The following is a 25,782-nucleotide window of genomic DNA, read 5'->3' as shown; positions in this document are numbered from 1 at the left end:
CTTAAAAGCTGGAGCTTAGTCTCCAAAATTAAAAGGATTAACCTTTTGGACGCCAATGACCGATATATCCCAACGCCATAGACTGATTTATCGGTCACATACCACAGAACAACATAGACCTAACGTTCATATACATAAAGTTGAATTTCAATTTTGACACTTCCGGCGTCGATAAGGTTAATCTGAAGTCTGGGCGAATCAACTTTTAAAGGTCGCGGTGCGGTAGTCTGTTACGGCTATTAGACTGGCACGAATGTCCACATTTAATTGTTTGTTTCATACATTTTGCCTGATCAGATGTTGATGTTTTCAATGGGGGATCCAATTTTTGTTCGCTATTTATAAGGCTATAAAATAAAGCGAGGAGTTTCGATAATGACGATATTAATGTCACGATACAAAAATACAGTCAAATTATTTATACATACATTATATATGACAACTTAGACAACGTACAATTACTTATATTACGACTGCATTTACAGAATAGCCTGTACTCGTATAAAAAAACAATTTCAGTGCATTCAGAGTAACAGTTAAACATTTCCCTGAAGACGATTTGTATCTTTACCTATAATAGTTCGTTTTATTTAGCATTAGAAAGAACTTGCATGAAGGTAAGCGGTCTTGATATGTCTTTTAATTGAAATTCGCTTTTTAAAAATCAAAAACTATTACTTATGAAAGCAGAAGAATATAAATGATCGTATTAGATTCATAATTGTTACATATTTGCCGTAACTTATTTTTAAAATGTGTTTTTCAATTAAAAGCCACATCAAGATTGTTTACCTAATTTCTAATGCTAAAAAAAAACGAACTATACACACATACCATAATTATCATAAACCCTTTAGGATACGTTCAAAAACCGCAAATTACGGCCAGGGAGCCGATTATTGACTTTCGAGCGCTTGTTTCGTCACTCCAAAGTCTGTGGAATACTGCGAATTGATACTTTTGAAATACGAGGGATAGATATTGGGTATCTAGTGGTTTTGATCACTTGGTTTCAATTCTATTAGTAGAATTTAAATGCCAAAAATAGAAAATGTATGACGCTACCTCGCGAATGGGTAAACATAATAAGTTGTAAAAAATAATGGCTTAATACACTTTCGATTTTGAAATAGACAAAACTTTATACTTTTGATACGTTAAAAATTTCGCTTTGTTAACTAATGTCACAATTCACAATGTAAAGGTTTTTTTTTAACTATTTAGGGCCCCCCCCACATCTATTCTAGCGTCTTTCGAGCGTCGGCGTCTACAACTCTATGGCCGAACGTCGACGCAACTGCGCAGCGACGTAATTTTCCATAGCGCTGACCAGACGCCGACGCTCGAAAGACGCTAGATGTGGGGGGGCCCTTACAGATACATATAGTTATTTTAAACTACAATGCAGTCATTTAAAATAAAAGTGCAATAATTTAATATCAATTTCAATCAGATTGACAAGTTCATGATTAAATTCGTAATCGAGTAAGTTTCATTGAAATTGTTTTAGTTTTTTAAGTATTTTGCGTCTTTGATACATTATACATTTAAGTCTTAGTTATAAAAGCCATGTATACAGTTGCACTTGGCTACTTGGGTACTCAGTTTGTCAATTTTAAAAAAGGCAAATTTTTTACATTATTTGACACCAGGAAGGACCTTAAACATTCGTAGGCTAATGTAAAATTTTGGCTGTTCAAAAGCAAAACATGAACATAATATTGACATGATGTTTTAAGTTTGAATGTAGGGATACACTGATGACTTGATCAGTGTTAAAGCATACCGAAAGTCAAAGGTTTTGAGGTTTCAAAGTCAGAACTTAGTTTTATCTTTCTTCGTATTTTAGTTACAAAATACGCCCATACTTAGGGCCTTATCACGCTGGCGATGAGCGCGCAACCAGTTCTTAATACGCAGCGAAATCGCTCGTCTAGCTTTCAACTCTCCCGCAAACCGCCGGTGTGATAAGGCCCTTACATGGCGACCTTGCCAGCATTTTTAACCTTAAGTGCTTACAATTGAAAAATGACAATGGAATGTCAGTCTTACATTCCAGAACACATTATTAACTTATTGATTATAGAATACTAGCTTCTGCCCGTGACATGGTCTACGTGGTATGATGATGATTAATAAAACGTTCCTTGAGAACCATAGTGTCATTATACAAAATTGTTTCTGAAAATTCAACTTTTCAAAAATGGAACAACGTCTCTATTCGAATGTTTCTTAATTTTGTATAGTGACACTATGTTTCTCAAGGAGCGAAAAGCTATCCTATGTCCTTCCTCGGGCCTCCAACTATCACCATACCAAATTTTTTCCGAGTTACTTTCGCTTTCAAATCAATAATTAGTAAGGATTTGTTTGAGTGCTTTATGTGGTAAATCCTTTAATAAGGGTTGAATCGATTTGTAAATATATTTGTAAAATTGATTTTCATCTACATCCCAGCGACGTCGCCCGCATCGATGCCTAACATAGCCAAGTCATCCAACTCCTCTTTCTTCTTTGCCACGCTTCCGTTTTCTTCTTTAGGCTTCTCTGCTGGCTTCTGACTCTGCTGATTCTGCTGAGGCTGTGCCTGATTCTGTGGCTTATTTTGATTCTGATTATTCTGATTGTTAGGTTTATTATTATGCTGTTTATTCATAGGTCTCTTATTCTGCTGTCTTGGTTTCGGGCTAGGTACTAGGGGAACATGTGTGTCATATAGCTGTGGTCTAGGAGGAAAAAGATTAGGGTTGAGGGGTGGGGGGTTCATTTCGAAGCCCATCATCATGCCGGGGGGCATTTGCGGGGGCATGAGGCCTAGTGGGGGGAAGGGGGGCATGACGCCGCCGAGGGGGCCGAAGGGCATGGCGGCGGCGAATAGTTCCTGTTGCGCTTGGAGGGCATCAGCTTGTTTCTTCACTTCGGAGGGGAAGATGATGTCCAGAGCGTCCTGGAAGTCCTTGGAGAGGTTGCTTGGAGTTGGAGGTGGTGGCGTTCTGTAACAAACATGTTGAAGGTTAGACTGATACAGTTACCGTCAACCGTAACCGTTCGTTACCGTTTACGGTTCAATTTGTAACGGTTAATGGTCAATTGCAATTAACGTTCGGCGAACACTGCTAATCTACTAGAAATCATCAATTTTAGGAATCTTAAAGAGCCATAAAATTTGATCTGAGTGATTGATGTTTTAAGTGGTTCAATACATTCGGTGTCAGCGCATGCTACGCGTTGCGAGAATAAATCAATCAAAACCAAATCAAATCAATATTATAGGACATTTTTCACACAAACTGTACTGTATGGAGTGAAAACCGGCTACGGATTGAGCGTCCACCTGGCGGGTTGCCGGCGTTAATATTTTAGGTGTCTCGGAGGGTCGCACTGTAACTCTAAAGAGCCGTGTAGGCGCTTGCGTGCCGCGGTTTGCCGACTTCAGACTTATTTAAACGAACTGTGACTCACGGCAGTAGAGGGAGGTGGGCAGCGCCACGGCGGGCGGACCGATCTCGTGCTGGATCTGCGGCGGGCTATATATGACTCACGGCAGCAGTGCGGCAGGCTGCGGCGGCGGTGGCGCTGGAGCAGGCGCAGGCGCGACGGCGGGCGGCGGCAGGAAGGCCACGGGCGCGCCGAGGGAGGTGGGCAGCGCCACGGCGGGCGGACCGATCTCGTGCTGGATCTGCGGCGGGCTATATATGACTCACGGCAGCAGTGCGGCAGGCTGCGGCGGCGGTGGCGCTGGAGCAGGCGCAGGCGCGACGGCGGGCGGCGGCAGGAAGGCCACGGGCGCGCCGAGGGAGGTGGGCAGCGCCACGGCGGGCGGACCGATCTCGTGCTGGATCTGCGGCGGGCTATATATGACTCACGGCAGCAGTGCGGCAGGCTGCGGCGGCGGTGGCGCTGGAGCAGGCGCAGGCGCGACGGCGGGCGGCGGCAGGAAGGCCACGGGCGCGCCGAGGGAGGTGGGCAGCGCCACGGCGGGCGGACCGATCTCGTGCTGGATCTGCGGCGGGCTATATATGACTCACGGCAGCAGTGCGGCAGGCTGCGGCGGCGGTGGCGCTGGAGCAGGCGCAGGCGCGACGGCGGGCGGCGGCAGGAAGGCCACGGGCGCGCCGAGGGAGGTGGGCAGCGCCACGGCGGGCGGACCGATCTCGTGCTGGATCTGCGGCGGGCTATATATGACTCACGGCAGCAGTGCGGCAGGCTGCGGCGGCGGTGGCGCTGGAGCAGGCGCAGGCGCGACGGCGGGCGGCGGCAGGAAGGCCACGGGCGCGCCGAGGGAGGTGGGCAGCGCCACGGCGGGCGGACCGATCTCGTGCTGGATCTGCGGCGGGCTATATATGACTCACGGCAGCAGTGCGGCAGGCTGCGGCGGCGGTGGCGCTGGAGCAGGCGCAGGCGCGACGGCGGGCGGCGGCAGGAAGGCCACGGGCGCGCCGAGGGAGGTGGGCAGCGCCACGGCGGGCGGACCGATCTCGTGCTGGATCTGCGGCGGGCTATATATGACTCACGGCAGCAGTGCGGCAGGCTGCGGCGGCGGTGGCGCTGGAGCAGGCGCAGGCGCGACGGCGGGCGGCGGCAGGAAGGCCACGGGCGCGCCGAGGGAGGTGGGCAGCGCCACGGCGGGCGGACCGATCTCGTGCTGGATCTGCGGCGGGCTATATATGACTCACGGCAGCAGTGCGGCAGGCTGCGGCGGCGGTGGCGCTGGAGCAGGCGCAGGCGCGACGGCGGGCGGCGGCAGGAAGGCCACGGGCGCGCCGAGGGAGGTGGGCAGCGCCACGGCGGGCGGACCGATCTCGTGCTGGATCTGCGGCGGGCTATATATGACTCACGGCAGCAGTGCGGCAGGCTGCGGCGGCGGTGGCGCTGGAGCAGGCGCAGGCGCGACGGCGGGCGGCGGCAGGAAGGCCACGGGCGCGCCGAGGGAGGTGGGCAGCGCCACGGCGGGCGGACCGATCTCGTGCTGGATCTGCGGCGGGCTATATATGACTCACGGCAGCAGTGCGGCAGGCTGCGGCGGCGGTGGCGCTGGAGCAGGCGCAGGCGCGACGGCGGGCGGCGGCAGGAAGGCCACGGGCGCGCCGAGGGAGGTGGGCAGCGCCACGGCGGGCGGACCGATCTCGTGCTGGATCTGCGGCGGGCTATATATGACTCACGGCAGCAGTGCGGCAGGCTGCGGCGGCGGTGGCGCTGGAGCAGGCGCAGGCGCGACGGCGGGCGGCGGCAGGAAGGCCACGGGCGCGCCGAGGGAGGTGGGCAGCGCCACGGCGGGCGGACCGATCTCGTGCTGGATCTGCGGCGGGCTATATATGACTCACGGCAGCAGTGCGGCAGGCTGCGGCGGCGGTGGCGCTGGAGCAGGCGCAGGCGCGACGGCGGGCGGCGGCAGGAAGGCCACGGGCGCGCCGAGGGAGGTGGGCAGCGCCACGGCGGGCGGACCGATCTCGTGCTGGATCTGCGGCGGGCTATATATGACTCACGGCAGCAGTGCGGCAGGCTGCGGCGGCGGTGGCGCTGGAGCAGGCGCAGGCGCGACGGCGGGCGGCGGCAGGAAGGCCACGGGCGCGCCGAGGGAGGTGGGCAGCGCCACGGCGGGCGGACCGATCTCGTGCTGGATCTGCGGCGGGCTATATATGACTCACGGCAGCAGTGCGGCAGGCTGCGGCGGCGGTGGCGCTGGAGCAGGCGCAGGCGCGACGGCGGGCGGCGGCAGGAAGGCCACGGGCGCGCCGAGGGAGGTGGGCAGCGCCACGGCGGGCGGACCGATCTCGTGCTGGATCTGCGGCGGGCTATATATGACTCACGGCAGCAGTGCGGCAGGCTGCGGCGGCGGTGGCGCTGGAGCAGGCGCAGGCGCGACGGCGGGCGGCGGCAGGAAGGCCACGGGCGCGCCGAGGGAGGTGGGCAGCGCCACGGCGGGCGGACCGATCTCGTGCTGGATCTGCGGCGGGCTATATATGACTCACGGCAGCAGTGCGGCAGGCTGCGGCGGCGGTGGCGCTGGAGCAGGCGCAGGCGCGACGGCGGGCGGCGGCAGGAAGGCCACGGGCGCGCCGAGGGAGGTGGGCAGCGCCACGGCGGGCGGACCGATCTCGTGCTGGATCTGTGCGCGGGCTATCTTCTCCTTAAACTCCGCCACCTGTAGCCACACACACGCATCAAAATGATCTGCCGGGCTACCACACGATTGGCCCTATTTATACAGTTAGAAAAAGACGCGTAGTCTATCTGCAAGAGAGCGCGTCCGCGAGAGAGATACTGTTGCGCCCCTCCAGTGCTAGGCGGTAGGCCTTCTGTGCTAGACGAGCTTCGGTCAAAATTATCGAGTGCCCCATACTCCAGATTCTTGTTTTACTTAACTTGTAAGGTGTGACAAACCAATTTTGTATTAACAAAAATCTTCAAATTCGTGTGATGTAATTAATGGATTAACCCCTAATAATGAAGACTAGCCATAGCAACGCTGTAATGTAATAAAACAAACACAAACTCATCAATATTCAACTTTTTCTACTCGTCGACTTTAATTCCAGAATTAAAATTTCGTATGCGAAACTGCATTTGGGTACTTTCAATGTATTGTATGGGCTCCCCACGCAACTATAATATTCATTTCGATACAGTTTAGTCAACTATAATAAAATTGACCAATCACAACTCGCCGCGGTCAAGAGGACGAAATAAAACCATAGCTCAAACTAATTACCTATTTTAGGTTGTATTGTAGGAACAATTGATTCATAAGTCAGAAACGCGCATGTGACACCTTTAATATAGGAACATCCATAGACTACGAGAATCGTTTAGCGTTACTTATTAGTCTCCATAGGCTACGGTAGCTAAAATCGAGAAAAAAAACTGTTTAAAAATTTAAATTAGCGCGGAGCAAGTACCAGGGCCTCATGAGTTACAAGAAGGTGTCGTTGACCAACGCGGCGGCCGGGGCGCGTACCAGTACGAAGGTATTGCTGCTAAGGCTGCTGCTGGAAGGCTGCTAGCGTATCTTAGCTGTATAGGTACTTGTGGTTTGTTTATTAGTTTATTACTTTTAATATAATACTTTATATAATATTTTTGTTAACTCGTAGAAAAAGTAATGTATACAATAGTGATATAATCAAGCTTTTCAATCTTGTATCTTACTTAGGCACCTCAGCATCAACTGAAAAGCTCTCTATTATATCACGATTGTATAAAATACTATTATAGAATAACACAGTTTCAAAACTGCTGACTTTGGAAATACTCTACCTTCTTTTGTATTTCTGCGTCCATTTCGTCTCTTCTTTTCTTGGTAGCTTCCTCTTCTTCCTTCTTTTTTACCTCTTCTTTTTTCTGTTCCTCAGTTTTGGTAGTTTTGCTCAAGTTTTTGTATACAGGCATTTTACCTGACAATTAACAATCTTAATTTAAGAGCATAATAAATAAATTATTTCAATGCACACTTTCTGCATATATTCAATTATGTACTTGAAAAAAGAAAAGTGATGTGTAATAGTAGATTGTTAACCAAGGGTGTAAAGTGATCCATTTCACCTGAGATATTTTGGCGCTCGAACGAAGAGAGAGCGCCAATAGTTCAAGGGTGAGATGGTTACTTTTACCTGAGTTAAACACTCTACTTTTCATTTCGACTATGAGGAAAGTTAAACACAAGAAATGTAGGTTGATTATTGGTAATATTATCATTACATTTATTTATTCAGTTTTATCCTTTTTTAAGGCGCGTATACATTAAGGCCGTTTCAGAGCGGCTACCGCGAAAACCGAAACTCAAATTGCGGGGATCTTTCTCTCCAACGGAAGGCGTAATTAGAGTGACTTTGCTGAGTGATGTAGACCCGTTTGTGTAATTAAATATGTGATGTAGATCAGTCTGTCAAGTGTGGTCGGTGCAACTGGCCCTTGGTATGTTAAAATGTGCGTGGTGGCGCTCACCGATGAAGGGCATCTTCCTGATCTCGGGTTTCCGGGCGGCGCCCGGGCTGCGGCCGCGCGAGCCCGAGCGGCGCTCGCGGCCCCGGGACCCTTCCCGTTCCCGGGAGGAGCGTGAGCGGGACCCGCGCCGCTCCGCCTCCCTGCGAGACAAACATTATACTTAATGGCTCAGTCGCGACGTTGCGCGACCGGGGACGGCGGCGGCGACTATAGGTGGGAACGAAAGATTCGATCGCTGTCTCCCTCCGACCCATGGTTACCGACGCCGCCGCCGCCGGTCGCGTAATGTCGGGACCGAGCCTTCCCCCTTATCGATACGGTGACGTCATATATCACTTTTCTTTCTATTATTTAAACAATTCTAGTCTAATTATGACCATATTCTTTATTTATTACTTTTATGCCTTTACTGACACTCAAACGATTAATACAATAAGATAGATAAGGTGTCCCTTGTGTCCCGAAGAGCCGCATCTCGATTCTCGATCTTCCGGCTCTTCAATAAGTCCAGAACCTGGCGGTTGCTCTCGTTAAATCTGATAATAAAACCGAACTAACCTCTTTCTAGAAGTACCTCTGTCCCGACTGTCTCTCGGGTCCGTAGGGTCCCCGGAGTCCCTTGTGTCCCGAACGGGCGCGTCCCGGTTCTGCGTCATCCGACTCTTCAATGAGTCTTAATAATAAAACTGAACGAACCTCTTTCTAGAAGCACCTCTATCCCGACTGTCTCTCGTGTCCCTAGGATCTCTGGAGTCCCTTGTGTCCCGAACGGGCGCATCCCGGTTCCTAGTCATCCGGCTCTTCAGTGAGTCCAGAAGCTGGCGGTCACTCTCGTTCAAACGAGCCTCCGCGTTCGCAAGCCACTCTTTGAATACAAGTAAATCAAGTTATTGTTAGTCAACTACATATACAGTCAGCTGCAGAAGTTACTAAGCGGGCCAAATGTTCAAAATGATCTTGACGCGACTTTATTGTTTACAGCAGGGACAGGAACCGGTTACCTTAACCGGGGTTTTTCATAGGGTTATTTTAGAGGTGTTTATAAAAACCCCTACCATAACGGTAACCGTTTAATAAGGTAACACTTTGATTCGGTAACCGTATCAGATCGAGTTAACCTCTGTTACCGGTAACCGAAATAAAAACCCAGTCTATTCAGTTACCTCATTATGAGGTTTTTGACCAGTTCAAACGATTGTAATCTTTACGCACACTTAAATTCAACTTATTATTGAATAACCGAGGTTGGCATGGGCGGCGGTCTATGAAGCCTCCAGCACAAACAAGTTTTTTTGCCGTTCCTTTGTTTATCTTTATACCTACCTGTGTGGAGTGTTCTTATTATAAATATGATTATATTATAAATAAAATAGTTAAAATAAATAATAAAGTAAATAAAATAACTAAAATAATTAGTATAAATAAATTAAATAAATAAATTAAATAAATTGAATAAATTGAATAAATTAAATAAATTACATAAATTAAATAAATTAAATAAATTAAACAAATTAAACAAATTAAACAAATTAAACAAATTAAACAAATTAAACAAATTAAACAAATTAAATAAATTAAATAAATTAAATAAATTAAACAAATTAAATAAATTAAATAAATTAAATAAATTAAATAAATTAAATAAATTAAACAAATTAAACAAATTAAATTAATAAAATAAATTAAATTAATAAAGTAACTAAAATCAACAATATATAAATAAAGTAAATAAAATAAACTATTTTTTTAGTATTTTGTTTAGTTCTGACGGCACATCACTAAAACTACTTTAAATGAGAGTTTTTTAGACATAGCACACAATGCATTAGCGATAAAATAAACATGTCAGACGGTCAAGCCTGCTTCCACGATAGTACTTCTCCAAATATCAATAAATGCATGTCTGTGCTACATCTTAATATTAACCGTCTTCAAAATAAAATACTTTATCTAGAGTCTTTTGTGGAGCTGGAACTCGAATTCCGACCATGTTTTATATGTATAACAGAATCGTGGTTAAAGCAGGACGAAGACAGTAGCATTAGGTTACCTGGATATCGAGTTGTAACTAATTGTTCGAGGTCTATTAGTCGTGGAGGTGGCTGTATTATTTTTGCTAGAGACGATATATATAAGAATTGCAAAATATACAATGTTGAAAGATACTATAAGGAGAAAGTTTTTGAAGTATGCTGTCTGACAATTGAACTTCGAAACATGCCCAAAATATATCTAAGTACAGTTTACCGAAGTCCAAGTAGTGATATTAAAACATTTCTGACACAGTTAGACCTATTTCTAAGTAACAATAAAAATAATTGCTCCATCCTGTGTGGGGATTTCAACATTGATTTAAAAGGCAATACAAATGTAACTAAAGATTTTTTGCAAGTTCTTCTAGAACATAATATGAGGCCTACGATAAGAAACTACACTCGCGTTACAGAGACATCTCAAACTTTAGTGGACAATATCTTTACAGATATGGGTGATGACTATAAAGGCAAAGTTGTCCCTTGCAGTTTTTCAGATCATGACGCTCAAACCGTAGTTTTTCACGATCAATTAATACTGCCAGTCCAGCAAATTAAGGTTCAAGTGAAACGAATATACTCTCAAAGTGCTTTAAAGAATTTTAAAACAGACTTAGAAATAACTTCTTGGAGCGACTTGTACAATGAAAATTCATGTGAGGGAAAAGTACAAGCGTTCTATAATATAATATATAGCTTAATTGACAAGCACTTTCCTTTTAAACAAGTAAAACTACGGAATCACCAAAAGTCCTGGATAACACGGGGAATTAAAGTATCATGCAGAAGAAAAAGGTCATTACTACTAGCAATGCGTAAATTTAGAAATGATAGTAATCTTAGGCAGCTTTACAAGTCTTATAACGGCATCCTAAAGAAACTAATTTTTACAGCAAAAAACATACACATTAAAAATGCTATAAAAAGGGCAAAGTCAAAAAGTAAGGTAATATGGAGAATAGTGAATGAAAACACTACAAAGAAGTCAATTTCTGATAAAAGCAAAATCAAACTCCGTATTAAAAATGATATAATCGATGATCCTACAAGAGTAAGCAACATTTTTAATGAATACTTTGTTAACGTGGGTAAAGTCTCCGATATCAATACAGATCATGGTAGTGAACATATGAATCTTTTACATAACAGTCACATAAATAACACTAAATCTGTTTTCATGTCACCCGTTGATGAGTTTGAAATCATAAGAATCGTCAAGTTACTGAAAAACACAAGCTCATGCGGTCCTGATGATATAAGTACGACGTTGATCAAATATAACATAGAAGCTATTTGCGCACCGCTGTGTGACATTTTCAATACGTGTATTTGTGATGGGATTTTTCCAATTCAATTTAAAACTGCAAAAGTGATTCCTTTGCATAAAAAAGATAGTAAAGAGGAAACATCGAACTATCGTCCTATTTCTTTACTAAATGTACTTTCCAAAATTTTTGAAAAGGCAATAGCGAATAGAATTATTAATCACTTCGAAAAATGCAATTACTTTTGTTCTCAACAGTTTGGCTTTAGACAGAATAGAAATACAGTAGCAGCTATTACCGAGTTGGTCCTAGACGTTATGAACAATCTTAACCAAAATTATAAGTGTGCGGGTATCTTTTGCGATCTAAGCAAAGCATTCGACTGTGTAAACCATAAAATATTAATTGATAAGTTGCAATATTACGGAATCCGTGGAACGACTCTAAAATTACTGACATCCTACTTAACGGATAGAACCCAATTTGTTCAAATAGTTGATGTAGATAATTCCGGTTGTGTTAGTTATGTTAATTCTACTAAGAAAGCAATTGACTGTGGAGTCCCCCAAGGATCTGTCTTAGGGCCTTTACTATTTATTATTTTTGTCAATGACTTGCAATCCAATATAACTCATGGTACACCTTATCTTTACGCAGATGACACAAGTATAATAATAGGTAATGAAAATATTGATTTACTTGAAACTCAAATAGGCGAAACTTGGGAGGAATTATCGTATTGGTTTGAATGCAATGGTCTTAAAATAAATTTAGATAAAACTGTATATTTTCCTTTTCTCAGACACACAAATAGCATATCGTATGATTTGCCTCTACCTGTAGCAAAAGCCGATGATGTTAAGTTCTTAGGTATACATTTAGACACACAATTGCGCTGGTCCAGTCATATAGAAGTACTAAGAAAAAAATTAGCCTCAGCCTGTTACACCTTAAAAAGCCTCTCTAAAATAATAAGCTCATCTGCACTTAAAACAGTTTACTTTGCATATTTTGAAAGCCTAATGAGATATGGCCTTGAGGTCTGGGGTAACAGTGTCCATGTGAAATCTGTTTTAATTTTACAAAAAAAAGCTGTGAGATATGTTGATAAGGCGAGGCCACTTGAACATTGCCGTCCTCTATTTGTGAAGCATAAAATATTGACAGTGATATCACTGTACATATACTTAGTCTGTATTTTTGTATATAAAAATAAGAACCGAATTGCATGTAAAAATAAAAATAGACACCCTAGATTAAGGCATAAATTTGACATACCATTACCAGAATCTAAAAATTATATACATTTCAAAAAAAGTCTGGAATACATGGGAATTAAAATTTATAATTTTTTAAATGAGGACATTAGACAATGTGATAATATTATTGACTTCTGCAAAAAATTAAAATCATTTCTAATAATAAGACCATTTTATAGTTTGAATGAATATTTTGATAATTTGACATTTTAATTGTACTTAATTAGATTATTATTTTAATTTAAGTTAGTCTAAGATTTTGCATGCCATATTGTGGTAGACCATACATGCATGTACACAATAGCTACAATATGTACCTATAATACCCCAATGACATGTAACCATGACAACTGTGTATGTTCACGCAAAATAAATAAATTGAAAATTGAATTGAAATTGAAATTGAATTGAAAATTGAAATGTAGCAAACCAGTAAGCAACCGATAATAAAGGTTACCATAACTGAATGAAAACCTGTTAAAAACCCTTAACAAAAACCCTATCGCGATGGGGTTTTGAGATTAACTCGGTTAAAGGTTAGGGTTACCGTTTCAATAAGCTTATCATTACAACCAAGTAACAGTATGATAGGGTTACCGAATGATAAGGTAACCGAATCGATTGGGTTACCGAATTGATAGGATTAAGCGTAAAGAGGGGTTTTCCGGTCCTTGGTTTACAGAATAAGACCGTGCCAAAGAAATTTTGAACACCTCGCCCACTTAGCAACTTCTGCTGCTGACTGTACATATTATTACAATGTAGTAATTTACACCACCATGAAATTCATAACTTACTTTTCTTCTTCTTCTTAGCCACAGTGTCGCTCTCGGAGCTGCTTGAGGAGCTGGACGAGCTGCTGCTTGAGCTCTTCCCCTTCTTCTTCTTGCTCTTCTTCTTCTTTTCCTTCTTCTTCTTTTTTTGCTTCTCTTCTTTGATTTCGGGCGCAGGCTGCGGGCTGTCCTTGCGTTTTGTGTGGAACCCATCTGTCGGATAAAAAAGTTGCCAAATTTTAATTTTTGATACAAGCATCTATTACTAACTGTACTTTTCTTTCAACAGGGAACTTAATACTCATCGAGACTCTAACAAACTCAAACACAATTAGGTCAACATCGCAATGTTTTATCACAAAGATCCTACGGCCATCTCCTGTGTGTATCATCAGATCAGGTCTATGACACCATAATAAATATTGCATGGTCTTGCATTAACTGTTTTAGCTCACACGAATAATGGGTAGTGGATCTAATTAAGCTGTCAAGATTGGCACGAACAAACATACAAACATTGCAAGTTAAATAAAAGCTTGTAATTATATGTATGTTGGTGATTGCTTGTTTAAAATTTCTTAAATTTTATTCTAGTAGGGGAATAATTAAAAATTGTTCTACAAGGATTATTTTAGATAATAAGACTATATTTAGACTAAGATAGACTTTATGACAACTGCGATAAGGTTGGAAATCGAATGGACTGACACATTCAGCGGACTGGACCATCACTAAAACCTCTTTGTGGGTGATGTCCCCCTGGTAGTTTTGAATCGGAACAAGTGTAAGTTTTTGCCTAATAATTATTCCTCAGTTACTTATGTTGATGAATGTGTGTTGGTGTTGTGTTACCTTTGTTGAATGTGATGGTGTGCGCGGCGTATCTGCTCGCGGCAGCTGCGGCTTGCTGGGCGGCCTTCGCGGGGTCTTCCTTCACCTTGGTGCCGCGCGCCTTCTCAAACGCCTTCTGGCGGTCCGACATCCAGTCGGTCTCCCAGTGCGGATTCTGTTCTACGAAGTTCTGCAAAACAATCATATTTAAGAGCCCTTCAACGTGCACACTAGCGCCACAGCTAAATAATCGTGATTATTTAAATTTAACGAAAAATATTGAAAAAAAGAACGCCGCTACGTACTATATTGTGTATTTAAGTACCTTTTAAATCCATCAAACTAGTTTTTATGTTGCTGATTTCGTCGATCTAGGAACTCAAAACAAAAACGGCCGTTTTAACTTTGGACGCATAGATTGACGAATCCAGATACATGATATTTATCATTTAACCTTTTGAACACCTAAAGGCGTCGTAACTAGTCGTGCCCACAGCGCCATGGACAACTACTTAAGTGTTATGGCGTACGCTGACAAAGTTACCTTCACACTTTCAAGTACGGTTTACTTGAAAGTACCGGCTTGAAATTCCTTGCCGGCGTCTATATTTCCGTGTTCTTATAACCCGGCAACCTTCAAATCAAGAGTGAACAGGCACCTTCTGGGCGAGCTCGCTCCATCGTAGGCCACGTCTACGCCTCGGCTAGTCTGTGGCCCAGAGTAAGCCCATTCATAAAAAAAAAAACCGTGTCCTTGGCGTGTATAATAAATAATAAATAAATAATTTCTTTATTCAGACAAATACAGTCCACATTTGTTAGTCTGTTGCTTATAAACTAGGTTAATTGTACTTACATATGTACTACATTTATACATTTATTTAACCCTTTACCACATACGAAGCCATTTATGGCGGATATAATATTAAACTCTATTGACAGCTATTAATGAATAATCATCAAATTTAAAACAAACTTTCAATTTTTTTTTTATGTGTAGTACGGGGTTAGTTGATATAATAAACATCCCTAATATGGGGGTTTATTAGTGCGGACATCCAGTGTCTTTGCAAAAGACTGTCTGGCCTATCCGCTAACATATTTAGAATGCTGTTGGGACTACCCTGGATTCTGCTTCTAATAGACCCCATCTTTTTGCGCATTACGGCGTGGAAATCCTCTACGTGGGCGTCAGCGAACATTCCCGATGCGCTGCAGAATCTAGGGAGTCCCATCAGGACCCTAAACATGTTATTATAGAGGACTCGTAGGGCGTTGAGTGCTTTCTGAGTGTAACTAACCCACAGGCCGCTGGTATAAAACGATTGACAGAAGGACTTGAACAAGGTTCTCTTTACTTCCCCTGTACAATGTGCGAACCTGCGAGCCAGCATATTCCCCCGAACAGCCAACGCCCTACGCTCCCTCTCAATATCACTGTCGTCCTTTAGGTCACTCGTGATAATGTGACCTAGATATTTGAACCGGTCAACTTTCTCCAGCTCTTGTTCATGCAGTTTGATGGGTGGCACATAGTCTAAAGACCTGCCCCGCACCGAGAAAACCATAACCTGAGTTTTGAGACAGTTGTACTTCAGTCCATGTGAATCGGCATAGGTTTCGCACTTGCGCAGCAGGTCTCTAAGTGCACTGACTGACGGACTCAGCAACACCATATCATCCGCGTAACTAATGTTATTGACCATTTGGCCATCTATAGAACATCCCGCATACGTGCTGCTGAGTCCGGCAATCAGCTCGTCGACATACAGACAGAAAAGCTTAGGCGAGGTTAGCCCCCCCTGCCTCACTCCGCATTCCAGTCTGTATGTGTCGGACATCGCTCCCGCCCACCTTACACAATTCTCCTGCCGCTCGTACCAGTAACTGAACAAGTCAACCAGCTCTACAGGCATGCCAGTGGCCCGCAACTTTCCCCACAGTATCCGATAAGAAACCATGTCGAAGGCTTTGGATAAGTCCATAAAGCATCCATAAACTGGTGTCTGTCTTTGAGTATAGTACTTGACGGTCTCCTTTAAAGTGAAGATGGCGCTCTCCGTCGAGAGACCAGCTCGAAACCCAAACTGAGCATCATGTAAATGTAAATACTTGTCGAGCTGCTTATTAAGAAGACCGTCAAGCACCTTTGCTGTGACTGTAGCCAGCGATATGGGTCTATAGTTATTCCTATCGGATACGTCCCCGGTTTTGTTTTTAACAATGGGCACCACTAGTGTACGCATGAGACTCGCAGGCAAATAACTATGCCGGATGCAGAGGTTGAAAAGCATACTGAGAACTCGTGGGAGATGTACGCCAGCATGTTGAAGATGCTCGATGCTAAGCCCGTCGTGCCCCGGTGACTTCCGACGCCTCATGTTATTTATTAAGTCGGCCACCTCCCGAGTTGAGAAATAAACCAACGGCGAGTCACCACTTGCTTGCTCAGCATCGAGCATCCCCACCCCCCGCCCCCCACACTGCCCCACATACTCCATCTCAGTGGTATGAGCAGCCTGTATTCTAAATTGACGCATAAACAGATTGGCAATGTCACTAGGATCACTTATCCCATCCACACTCGTAGGTAGACAAGGCTTTGAGTTGAGGCTTTTCGTACTTTTCCAAAAAGATTTAAAGTCTTTTTTGTCATGCTGCTTAGCAATGATATCCATTCTGATTTGATTTTGATTCTTTAAACACCATCTTAGTTTATTTTTAAATGTACTCCGAGTTTTACGCATTTGATCAAAAAAGTGCCCACCTGACTGTTTACCATACAAAACCCACAACTCAAAACATCGCCTGGCCTCCCTATGCGCTTCACTAACATGAAGATTCCACCCTGTTACTACCTTTTTCCTACTTTTGTTTACCCGGCCGCTGTGGGTCAAGGCCGCAGCACGTGTCATTACTTGAGTTATTTTTGCGTACAGCTCGTTTATTATCTGCCTATGAGATTCACAATTACACATCCGATCCGCACATTGACTCAAATCAGAAGGAAAGTCAATTTCCCGTAATTGGTTATGACACATTTTTGTATATTGTTCTATATGTTGCAAGTCCCTATCACCCCATATAACTTTATTATTAGCTAACTCATGGTGTTCCAATTTCGACCTTATTACATTTAGGTTACATTCCACAATTAACGGAAAATGATCTGACGAATAGACATTATAATCAATGTAAACATTTGTTATTGTTTGCCACGCGGAGCACGTAACAAGGCAGTGGTCAAGCCACCTCTTACTATTATGAGCATCACTTATAAATGTAAAATGTTGAGAGTTCACATGTAAATATTCATAGTCCGCACACATCCACAACTGTTCGACAGCGAATGATAACATTTCCTTACCAAAAATCTCCGTGTGGTGGGCATTATAATCTCCAAACATGTAAACACATTCAGCATTACAACTTTCCACTATAGCACTCAACGAACCTAAACACTGTACAAATAACGGCAAGTTATCATCACAATTTGTGGGCATATAGACGTTAGTCACTACAAAAACACTGTCGGCCGTTTGCACTTTTATCGCAACTACACGGTTATTATCCGACGAAATTACGGTGACGTATAGCCTGGCAAAAAATAGTAGAAATTAAAAAGTGGCAACACTGTAGTGTCGTCCCGTTCTCTTATATTGATTGAAGGGACGACACTACAGTGTTACCACTTTTTAATTTCTACTCTTTTTTGCCAAGCTCTATGTGACGTTTTTGTTTATGATGATAGGGTTCAAAGGGTTTTTAACATCATTCATCATCATCATTTCAGCCTATATACGTCCCACTGCTGAGCACAGGCCTCCTCTCATGCGCGAGAGGGCTTGGGCTATAGTCCCCACGCTAGCCCAATGCGGATTGGGGACTTCACATACACCTTTGAATTTCTTCGCAGATGTATGCAGGTTTCCTCACGATGTTTTCCTTCACCGAAAAGCTAGTGGTAAATATCAAATGATATTTCGTACATACGTTCCGAAAAACTCATTGGTACGAGCTAGAATTTGAACCCGCGACCTCCGGATTGAAAGTCAGACGTCATATCCACTGCTTCAATCCCTAGAATTATGTTTTTAACACACTTTAATATTTACAAAATGTAAATAAATGAATATGTTGTAATACGTAACTTACGGTATAGTTCTTGGAGTGCACGATGGACTTGAGATGTGCAGAGGCGCAGTGCAGGTCCCCGATGAACTGGTCGCACAGCTTGCAGTACCACGCCGTAGACGGCACGAAGAATTGTAAGCCTTTAAACAAGCAACATAAGGTTCATAATGGCATACATATTTTACGGCAGGTTCTCTCTTTGATTTTGGTCGCATTAACCAAATTATACAACCGAATTAAAATGTCGCTTACATTTTAATGGGGTTGGCAACTGTCAAAAGTTTGCATAGCAGATGGCGCCATCATAGCTTGCCCCTTTTTCTATGAGATTTGGCTTAAAGGGCTGGCATCCAGGGTATTAAAAAAACTAAAATTTAACATAATTCTAGGGATTGCCGGGCAAGTTATGATGGCGCCATCTGCTAAAAACTTCCACCGGCCAACCCCATTTCCCGCAAATGTAACCACTTTCTGTGATAGCAACCTCAAAAAACCAGTTTACAACTTGGGAGTTTAATATGTGATACATTTTTCTGTAAAATCCATTGGATAGCGGTACCAGACAGCACGTAGGTACAAATCACTCTTCACAACTAAGGCGATTTCCTAGGAGCGTATGCGCCTACAATTTTCAAACTTGCCGCCATTTCTACTGACATAGTGGTTCACCAGACTATAGTTTATAAAGTAATGTGTACCTCTGATAGGGGTCCGCTTGGTGGGCGCCGATGGGAAGCTGGGGAAGCCCTCGTTGGCCGTCGTCACGCTGTGCCACGGGGCTTCCATGTGCGCGGCCGCCATTCTGCAAACAAACATTATTATACATAGTTCGATTCGTAGCTGCCCCGAACGGCAAAACCTTTGTCTATTGTTAAGTAAAACGGCGCGTGCTTTTAAACCATAATTTTAACAGTCGATGCAAACCCTTGTAGAATCAACCCAAGTCCCACAAGAGACGTGTGGAAGTTTTAAAACCCTTACATATATTAAGTTTAGTTGGAATTTAGTTTATTTGAGCATTTAGAAATACCAATAAACAATAAATCTGCACCAACATGACGGAAGTATACTGTTTTTTTCCAGTTTATCGTTTATTGAACGTTTTTCGAACGTACTAAAATCTGACTTGTCTATTACGGAATCACCTTCTTCTACTTAGGCGAAATGACGGACAATAATTAGTTAAAGATAGGTATGTATGTATTAACGCAAAAATAGATCTAATCCATGGTCTACTCTTCCCAGAGTGACACGAGCCTACGTCACAATAACATGGCCGCTATATATAGCGCTATCGCATGATGACGTAGGCTCGTGTCAGTCAGGTGACGTACAAAAGACGGGAAGAGAGTACCAGGCGGAGTATATTATTATACCATGATCTAATCTTTTTTCCCCAAGTTTTGTCTTTTCCCCTCGCTAATTTAAGCAAGGTTTACCCAATATCAAATTACCTATGCCTTAGTCTAGACTAAAATAAGTAGACAACTTACTTCTGATGAGCCGGCGAGTGTAGATGGTTCAAGTAATCCTTGGCCGTAGGTGGGAACTCGTTGCACACGCGACACCAATGCATCTCCGGGTCGTAGTACACATAGTTGAATTTGTTCGTTCGTCGCTAGGTAGATGGGGGATGGGGACAACTTACTTCTGATGAGCCGGCGAGTGTAGATGGTTCAAGTAATCCTTGGCCGTAGGTGGGAACTCGTTGCACACGCGACACCAATGCATCTCTGGGTCGTAGTACACATAGTTGAATTTGTTCGTTCGTCGCTAGGTAGATGGGGGATGGGGACAACTTACTTCTGATGAGCCGGCGAGTGTAGATGGTTCAAGTAATCCTTGGCCGTAGGTGGGAACTCGATGCACACGCGGCACCAATGCATCTCCGGGTCGTAGTACACATAGTTGAATTTGTTCGTTGGTCTGTGGGTAGATGGGGGATGGGGACAACTTACTTCTGATGAGCCGGCGAGTGTAGATGGTTCAAGTAATCCTTGGCCGTAGGTGGGAACTCGTTACACACGCGGCACCAATGCATCTCCGGGTCGTAGTACACATAGTTGAATTTGTTCGTTCGTCGCTAGGTAGATGGGGGATGGGGACAACTTACTTCTGATGAGCCGGCGAGTGTAGATGGTTCAAGTAATCCTTGGCCGTAGGTGGGAACTCGTTGCACACGCGACACCAATGCATCTCCGGGTCGTAGTACACATAGTTGAATTTGTTCGTTCGTCGCTAGGTAGATGGGGGATGGGGACAACTTACTTCTGATGAGCCGGCGAGTGTAGATGGTTCAAGTAATCCTTGGCCGTAGGTGGGAACTCGTTGCACACGCGGCACCAATGCATCTCCGGGTCGTAGTACACATAGTTGAATTTCTTGTTCGTTGGCGACCTGTGGGCAGATGGGGGGTTAGCATAGGTCAAGTGATGTTATATCTGAACCATATTAAAATGGGTCATCGAAACGTAAATTTAGTATCTAGGATATAAAAAACGAAAGAAATATGCTGCGAAATTAGCAATTTCAATTGCACTTTCAGTCATATGGTTATCTGTGCCTTGAAATTGGATAGGGTAGCATAGGCTTGTATTAACGAAATGACTCTAGCGAAATCTGTAACAACATGTTTTCAAAATTTGGATGATGTGAAATTGCTACTTCCACAGTACGTACCATAATAAATATTGTCTTAAATTAGCTTAACTAGCAAGCACCAAACAGCAGTATTAAGACATTCGATAGGAACAATCTAGTCGCAATGTCGCTAGTTTTTTTTTACATTTCAGTGTCCAAAGGGATAGTGACGTCAGAACAAATAGGAACTATTTCATCAAAGAAATCTTTCTTCGAATTAAAGAAAGGGTTATGAAAATATACCGGTTTATTTGAACGATCATTGACGCTTGTAAATGAGTGTGAGGTGATAAAAGTCCTACATATAGGGTATAAAAAGCAGAACTATATCGTCCCAGGAAATCATAAATTAGCGCACTACCTAAATATAATAATATTTTCCGTGTCCAGTGAGTCCTGAACACACATTGGTCCGACCCGGTTGTTAGTAAAAAAATAAATCTCCCTGAAGAAAAGCAAAATTATATAAGCTGTTAACAACTTTTTGGTTATTTCACTTGAAGTATTTAAGCTCCCATGTAGCTTTTTTTGTACAAAGACAAATAAATTTTGATCAGTTGTATTTTTATGCTTTTACCGCATTTCTTGTGTTTATAACACTTTTCATTTGATGTGGCAAACGATAGGTATATTTTTTTTTTCTCATATTACATTACCGTGTTTTTGTTTAATTTTGATTAAACATGATTAAGGTAACCACTGAAAAACGCAAAAACAAGGTAAAGAAAACAAAGCAATTTTGCAGTTTATTATTTATTTCAATTAAATTGCAATTTTCATCCATCAATTCACGTGAAGATTCACATCAGTCACTATGAAACATATACTATCTTATAATATCTTAATTTAATTTACACAATAATACACATAAAATACATAAAACTTAACGATTTATATTATTATAATATTCTGCACACAGCAATGTAATAAAAGCTACAATATTTCTTATAAATAACCAAACGAACCATACCAAAATCCTCAAGTTACATGTCCATTCCTCATGGTATCTTCAAGTCAATCTTCGTCAAACTTCAAACTGTGAAAGCAATCGAAGTATCGCGAAAGCCTCTCTCATTCCTGCTTTGGGATATATTTCATCTAATTTACAAATAATCTTAAGTCTTGTTTAACTAAAATTTTAAGGCATTATATATCAAAGCATGTTCAGAAATATCTCTCACCTTTAAAGTTCGGTGTGTATATTTCTGATCAAGCTTTACGTGCAAAATTAATAAATATGATAAATTTCAGCTCAACAAGACAAATAGAAACATGTAACATATGGCACACCTGGATTTTCTTTTATTCTTCAGGTCGGGGCTGGAGTCTCCGGAGTCCAGGGCCGCGTCAGCTTCCTCCCCGATGATGCCGTTCAGCATGTCAACCACATTGTTGATGGTCTTCAGCTTGTTCTGAATCTCCAACTAGACAAATGCAAGCATAAATGCAACGGATTCCCAGTTGTGTACGAGGCAAGCAAAGCTACACAACTAAGAGTCAGAGTAAAATGTTCAAAAATATTTATGTTCACTTAAATATTCTGTTCACACCTGTAGTTTGGTATTCTCCTTTAAAAACCGTTTAGTGTCTGGCGAGGGCGATCGTTTCGGGTCGCCGCGGAGTTCGTTGCGCTGGTCTTTAAGCGTTTCGAGTTCCTTTTTCAAAATTCCCGCCTTTTTCATGTATTCCTCGCGCTGTTTGGACAGTGCTGCCTTCTGGTGGCGCATTTCCGACTCAATCGCCGCTGCGTGAGAAAGAGCACTGTAAGCTGATTGGTTAGTTTGAAAAAGTGTGACGTCACGTAACTTGTAAGTCACGCGATTGGCTAAATGCGAGTGAGTTTTTTTTATGTAGCGATTACAGCCAAATTGACAGATTACATGTTATGTGAGGTCACACTCAAAATAGCAAAATATAAAGATACTTATGTACAATTCGTAATGGTGGAAAAAAGCATCATTTTCATTTCTGATTGATTTTTGCAAGAGATACCGCCAATCAAATAATAAGCGATAATATCAGAACCTGTATTGGACTTATTGTTAGCAGTCAAAGAATCACCAAAATCAACATGGCGATGAAATCAAGATGTTGTTGACAGTCCTAAATATGTTTTCCTGAAAACATTTATCACCACATAAAACACACATTCTTATCAATGTTAATATTATGAAATAATATTAGTCACATACGAAAATTAGATTTAAATAAAATAGTACCTAAATAAATAATATAATTATATTGATGCCCTGTGATGATCAGCTTCTTTCTTCAAGTTCAGAACTATGTTTCTTTTCTTTATTTTTCTTCTATTGTCATCATCATCATAACTCTGCCAGCTCATTGATAAGTTTAACAATTTTGTGATGTAGATATTCTGGTAATTTTGTTAATTTCAAATATGCATTTTACAATATAAAAGTATATTAGGTCATAAGACTGATGATTTGTTAGAAAATACCGGGCATGCAATAGATTAGATTTGAACATCTCTATGATCTGATGATTCAATATCACCAATAATAGTCATGCTATATGCTATTCTCAGTCAAATTTAATTGAATCAATGGTATTAGAAACAACACTTGAATTTGTTTCATTTTAAAATTGGACAAAACAAAATCAACTCTGTTCTATTTAATAATAATTTAAATTTCATTGGAGGTAATTCACACTAGTTAGAGTTATACCACAAAAAGTCTGCAGCAATTTTGATAGCCCACACAGTGTAAATGCAATTTTAAATGTCAAACTTCTATGAAATTATGACATATGAATACTATGAATAACACTTGCACTGCGTGGGCTATCAAAATCCCTGCAAACTTTTCTGGGTCAAACTATGTTAAATATGCCAGCTCAGATGGTTCCAGCTACAAATGGTCGACTGATATTTCCTTTTTCTCTAACACTAAATATATATTTTTTTCATGTAAAAGACTATCCAAAAACCCTTGAAAAACAATGCACAAAGAATTACCTGAATTAAGCATAAATATACCTGGGGACTTAAAGCACAATCTTACAAGGCTAGAATTCTTTCCATAACTTCAAAAAACACTTATTTGTATGCCATGCATTTATTTTTGCATCAAATATCACTGAATATACAATATATGGAATTTTTGTGGTTTGGTTGGAAAATAACTTAAACCCAATACTAAGAAATATACACGGTGGCTAAAAAATAAGTGCATTCCCGTTACCAGGGAGATTTTAGGATTATATTGAGCTTTTACTCTGGGCAAACTCCGAAGTAGTATATAACCAAAACCTCCCTGGCAATGTAGTTATTTTTAGCCATCCTGTATAAGAGAATGGGCGAAAAGGTTAAACTTTCAATATCAGAAAGCCAAAATGGCTTTCTCAGATATCAGAGAAACAACAAATTTTAAAGGGATATGAGTCTTGGGAGCATAACAGTAAACCGAGTGTTTAGCTGTAAAGTATACTATTCATTAATAAAAAATTTGATGTCAAGATATTTTTTGTTGCCGTAACTTAATATAATGCTAATGTAAAAGCTGAAAAAAGAAAAGTGTCATACCTTCTTTCTTGATCTGATCTTCAACATTAAACTGTGGATGTGCTGTTGGTGGCGGAGGCAGTGACAGCTGGTTCCAGTTGCCAATCTCCGGTGGGTGCGGGGTCGGAGGCACCGCTGCTACGGGAGGGAAGTCATCATAGATGCCGGAGTAGGAAGGTGGCGGGTAGTTGCTGAATGAAGGATTTGACTGGAACAAGTGATTCACTTAAAATTTCAGTCTTAATTCATAGCAACACAGGATTGCATAGAGAGGTGTAAGTTCTTAAAATAGGTAGGGTAGGGAGTACTTTTTTAAATTTTTTTTTAGGGAGTACTTTTGGGCAATTTTTGCAAGAAATAACAATAAGTCTGATATGAAAATAGTTTCAACTGTTCAAGTCAGGGTTTCTTAAAGTGAGGTCCTCATGCATGTTTATCAGGGGTCCGCAGTATGTCACTTACCTACTGTTAACATACTTATTAGGAAATGTTGTAGTAAACTTGACGAGACCTACGTGTAATGAAACATATAATAAAAGTAAATTTTAAAATATAAATAATGATTTATATTATTTTCCTAAAACATTTTTTGACCGGAGTCTATGGAATTATCCATATCTAGTATATATGCATTTATCCAGGCAAATAGTTTAAGAAACCCTAGTTCAAGTGAATATTGTAAATCCTTTCTTTTCTAATTTTTGTCTTTTAAAAATTTGTCTAATATCTGTGTTGAACAACAAGAATGCATGTTTTTGCATTCTTGTTTATGTGTAAGTATTCCTTTGGTAAACAATGAATTCTTTACCTCCGATTGTTGGAAGGACGGCGGCGGGGGCGCAAAGCCAGATTCTGGAAACTGATTCGGCTCCCACAATTCACTCGGTTCAGGCAGCTTGGAGATCTCACTCAAAATGTTCTCATCTAGGTCTTTGTCGAGTTTCATCCTTGGGGAGCGGCTACGCCGCTTCTCATCCCTCAGGGGGCTGCGGCTTCGCTTCGGAATTGGATGCCGGTATTCACGATCTCGGTTTCGTTCTCGCGGATCACGATCTCGGTCTCTATCCCAATCCCGGTTGTAGTAACCCTTCCTAGGGTCGCGAGGATCACGCGACATGCTTCACAAATAAAAGTACGCACTAAATACTACAGTAATTACTAGCTCTCTCTACACTAAAAACCAGTATTAACACTTAAGTTATGAGTTTATTTTCCTTCACGTAAAATAGTTGCTTTCTTTTATCGAGTTTTAACAAAAGTCAAAGTTGCCGATAAATGCGTCGCGACTCGCGAACGTCACGAACCGACGCCATTTATATTTGTATTTGTAAAGCCTCCTCCACACTCGTGCGCGAATCGCGGCGCGAAGCCGCGAAC

General features: G+C 42.2%; 1 protein-coding gene across 1 annotated transcript; it reads right to left on the bottom strand.

Annotated features, from left to right (window-relative positions):
• Positions 1-367: 367 nt before the first annotated feature.
• LOC134666962 (zinc finger matrin-type protein CG9776-like) lies at positions 368-25,695 on the bottom strand. Its single transcript, XM_063524271.1, has 14 exons — positions 25,214-25,695; positions 24,427-24,613; positions 22,430-22,623; positions 22,170-22,303; positions 20,508-20,636; positions 18,938-19,041; positions 18,261-18,379; positions 14,127-14,295; positions 13,299-13,487; positions 8,641-8,809; positions 7,945-8,084; positions 7,258-7,394; positions 5,994-6,145; positions 368-2,993 (listed from the first exon to the last, which is right to left on the bottom strand). The coding sequence occupies exons 1-14, from the start codon at positions 25,520-25,522 to the stop codon at positions 2,447-2,449; spliced, it is 2,679 nt and encodes an 892-aa protein (XP_063380341.1). The 5' UTR covers positions 25,523-25,695; the 3' UTR covers positions 368-2,446.
• Between the last annotated feature and the right edge of the window lie 87 nt (positions 25,696-25,782).

Source organism: Cydia fagiglandana, chromosome 8 (genome assembly GCF_963556715.1).
Source record: "Cydia fagiglandana chromosome 8, ilCydFagi1.1, whole genome shotgun sequence".
Taxonomy (NCBI): domain Eukaryota; kingdom Metazoa; phylum Arthropoda; class Insecta; order Lepidoptera; family Tortricidae; genus Cydia; species Cydia fagiglandana.
Note: the sequence above shows the minus strand (reverse complement) of the source record. Positions and strands in the feature narration are given on the sequence as shown.

What these genes read in the sequence shown, in the direction of transcription:
- LOC134666962 (XM_063524271.1), bottom strand. Translation starts at nt 25,522, where the DNA reads ATGTCGCGTGATCCTCGCGACCCTAGGAAGGGTTACTACAACCGGGAT. An exon ending in AAGAATAAAAGAAAATCCAG is followed by an intron (nt 20,637 to 22,169) that starts GTGTGCCATATG and finishes ATCTGCCCACAG; the next exon opens with GTCGCCAACGAACAAGAAAT. An exon ending in CAAGCGGACCCCTATCAGAG is followed by an intron (nt 18,380 to 18,937) that starts GTACACATTACT and finishes GCTTGTTTAAAG; the next exon opens with GCTTACAATTCTTCGTGCCG.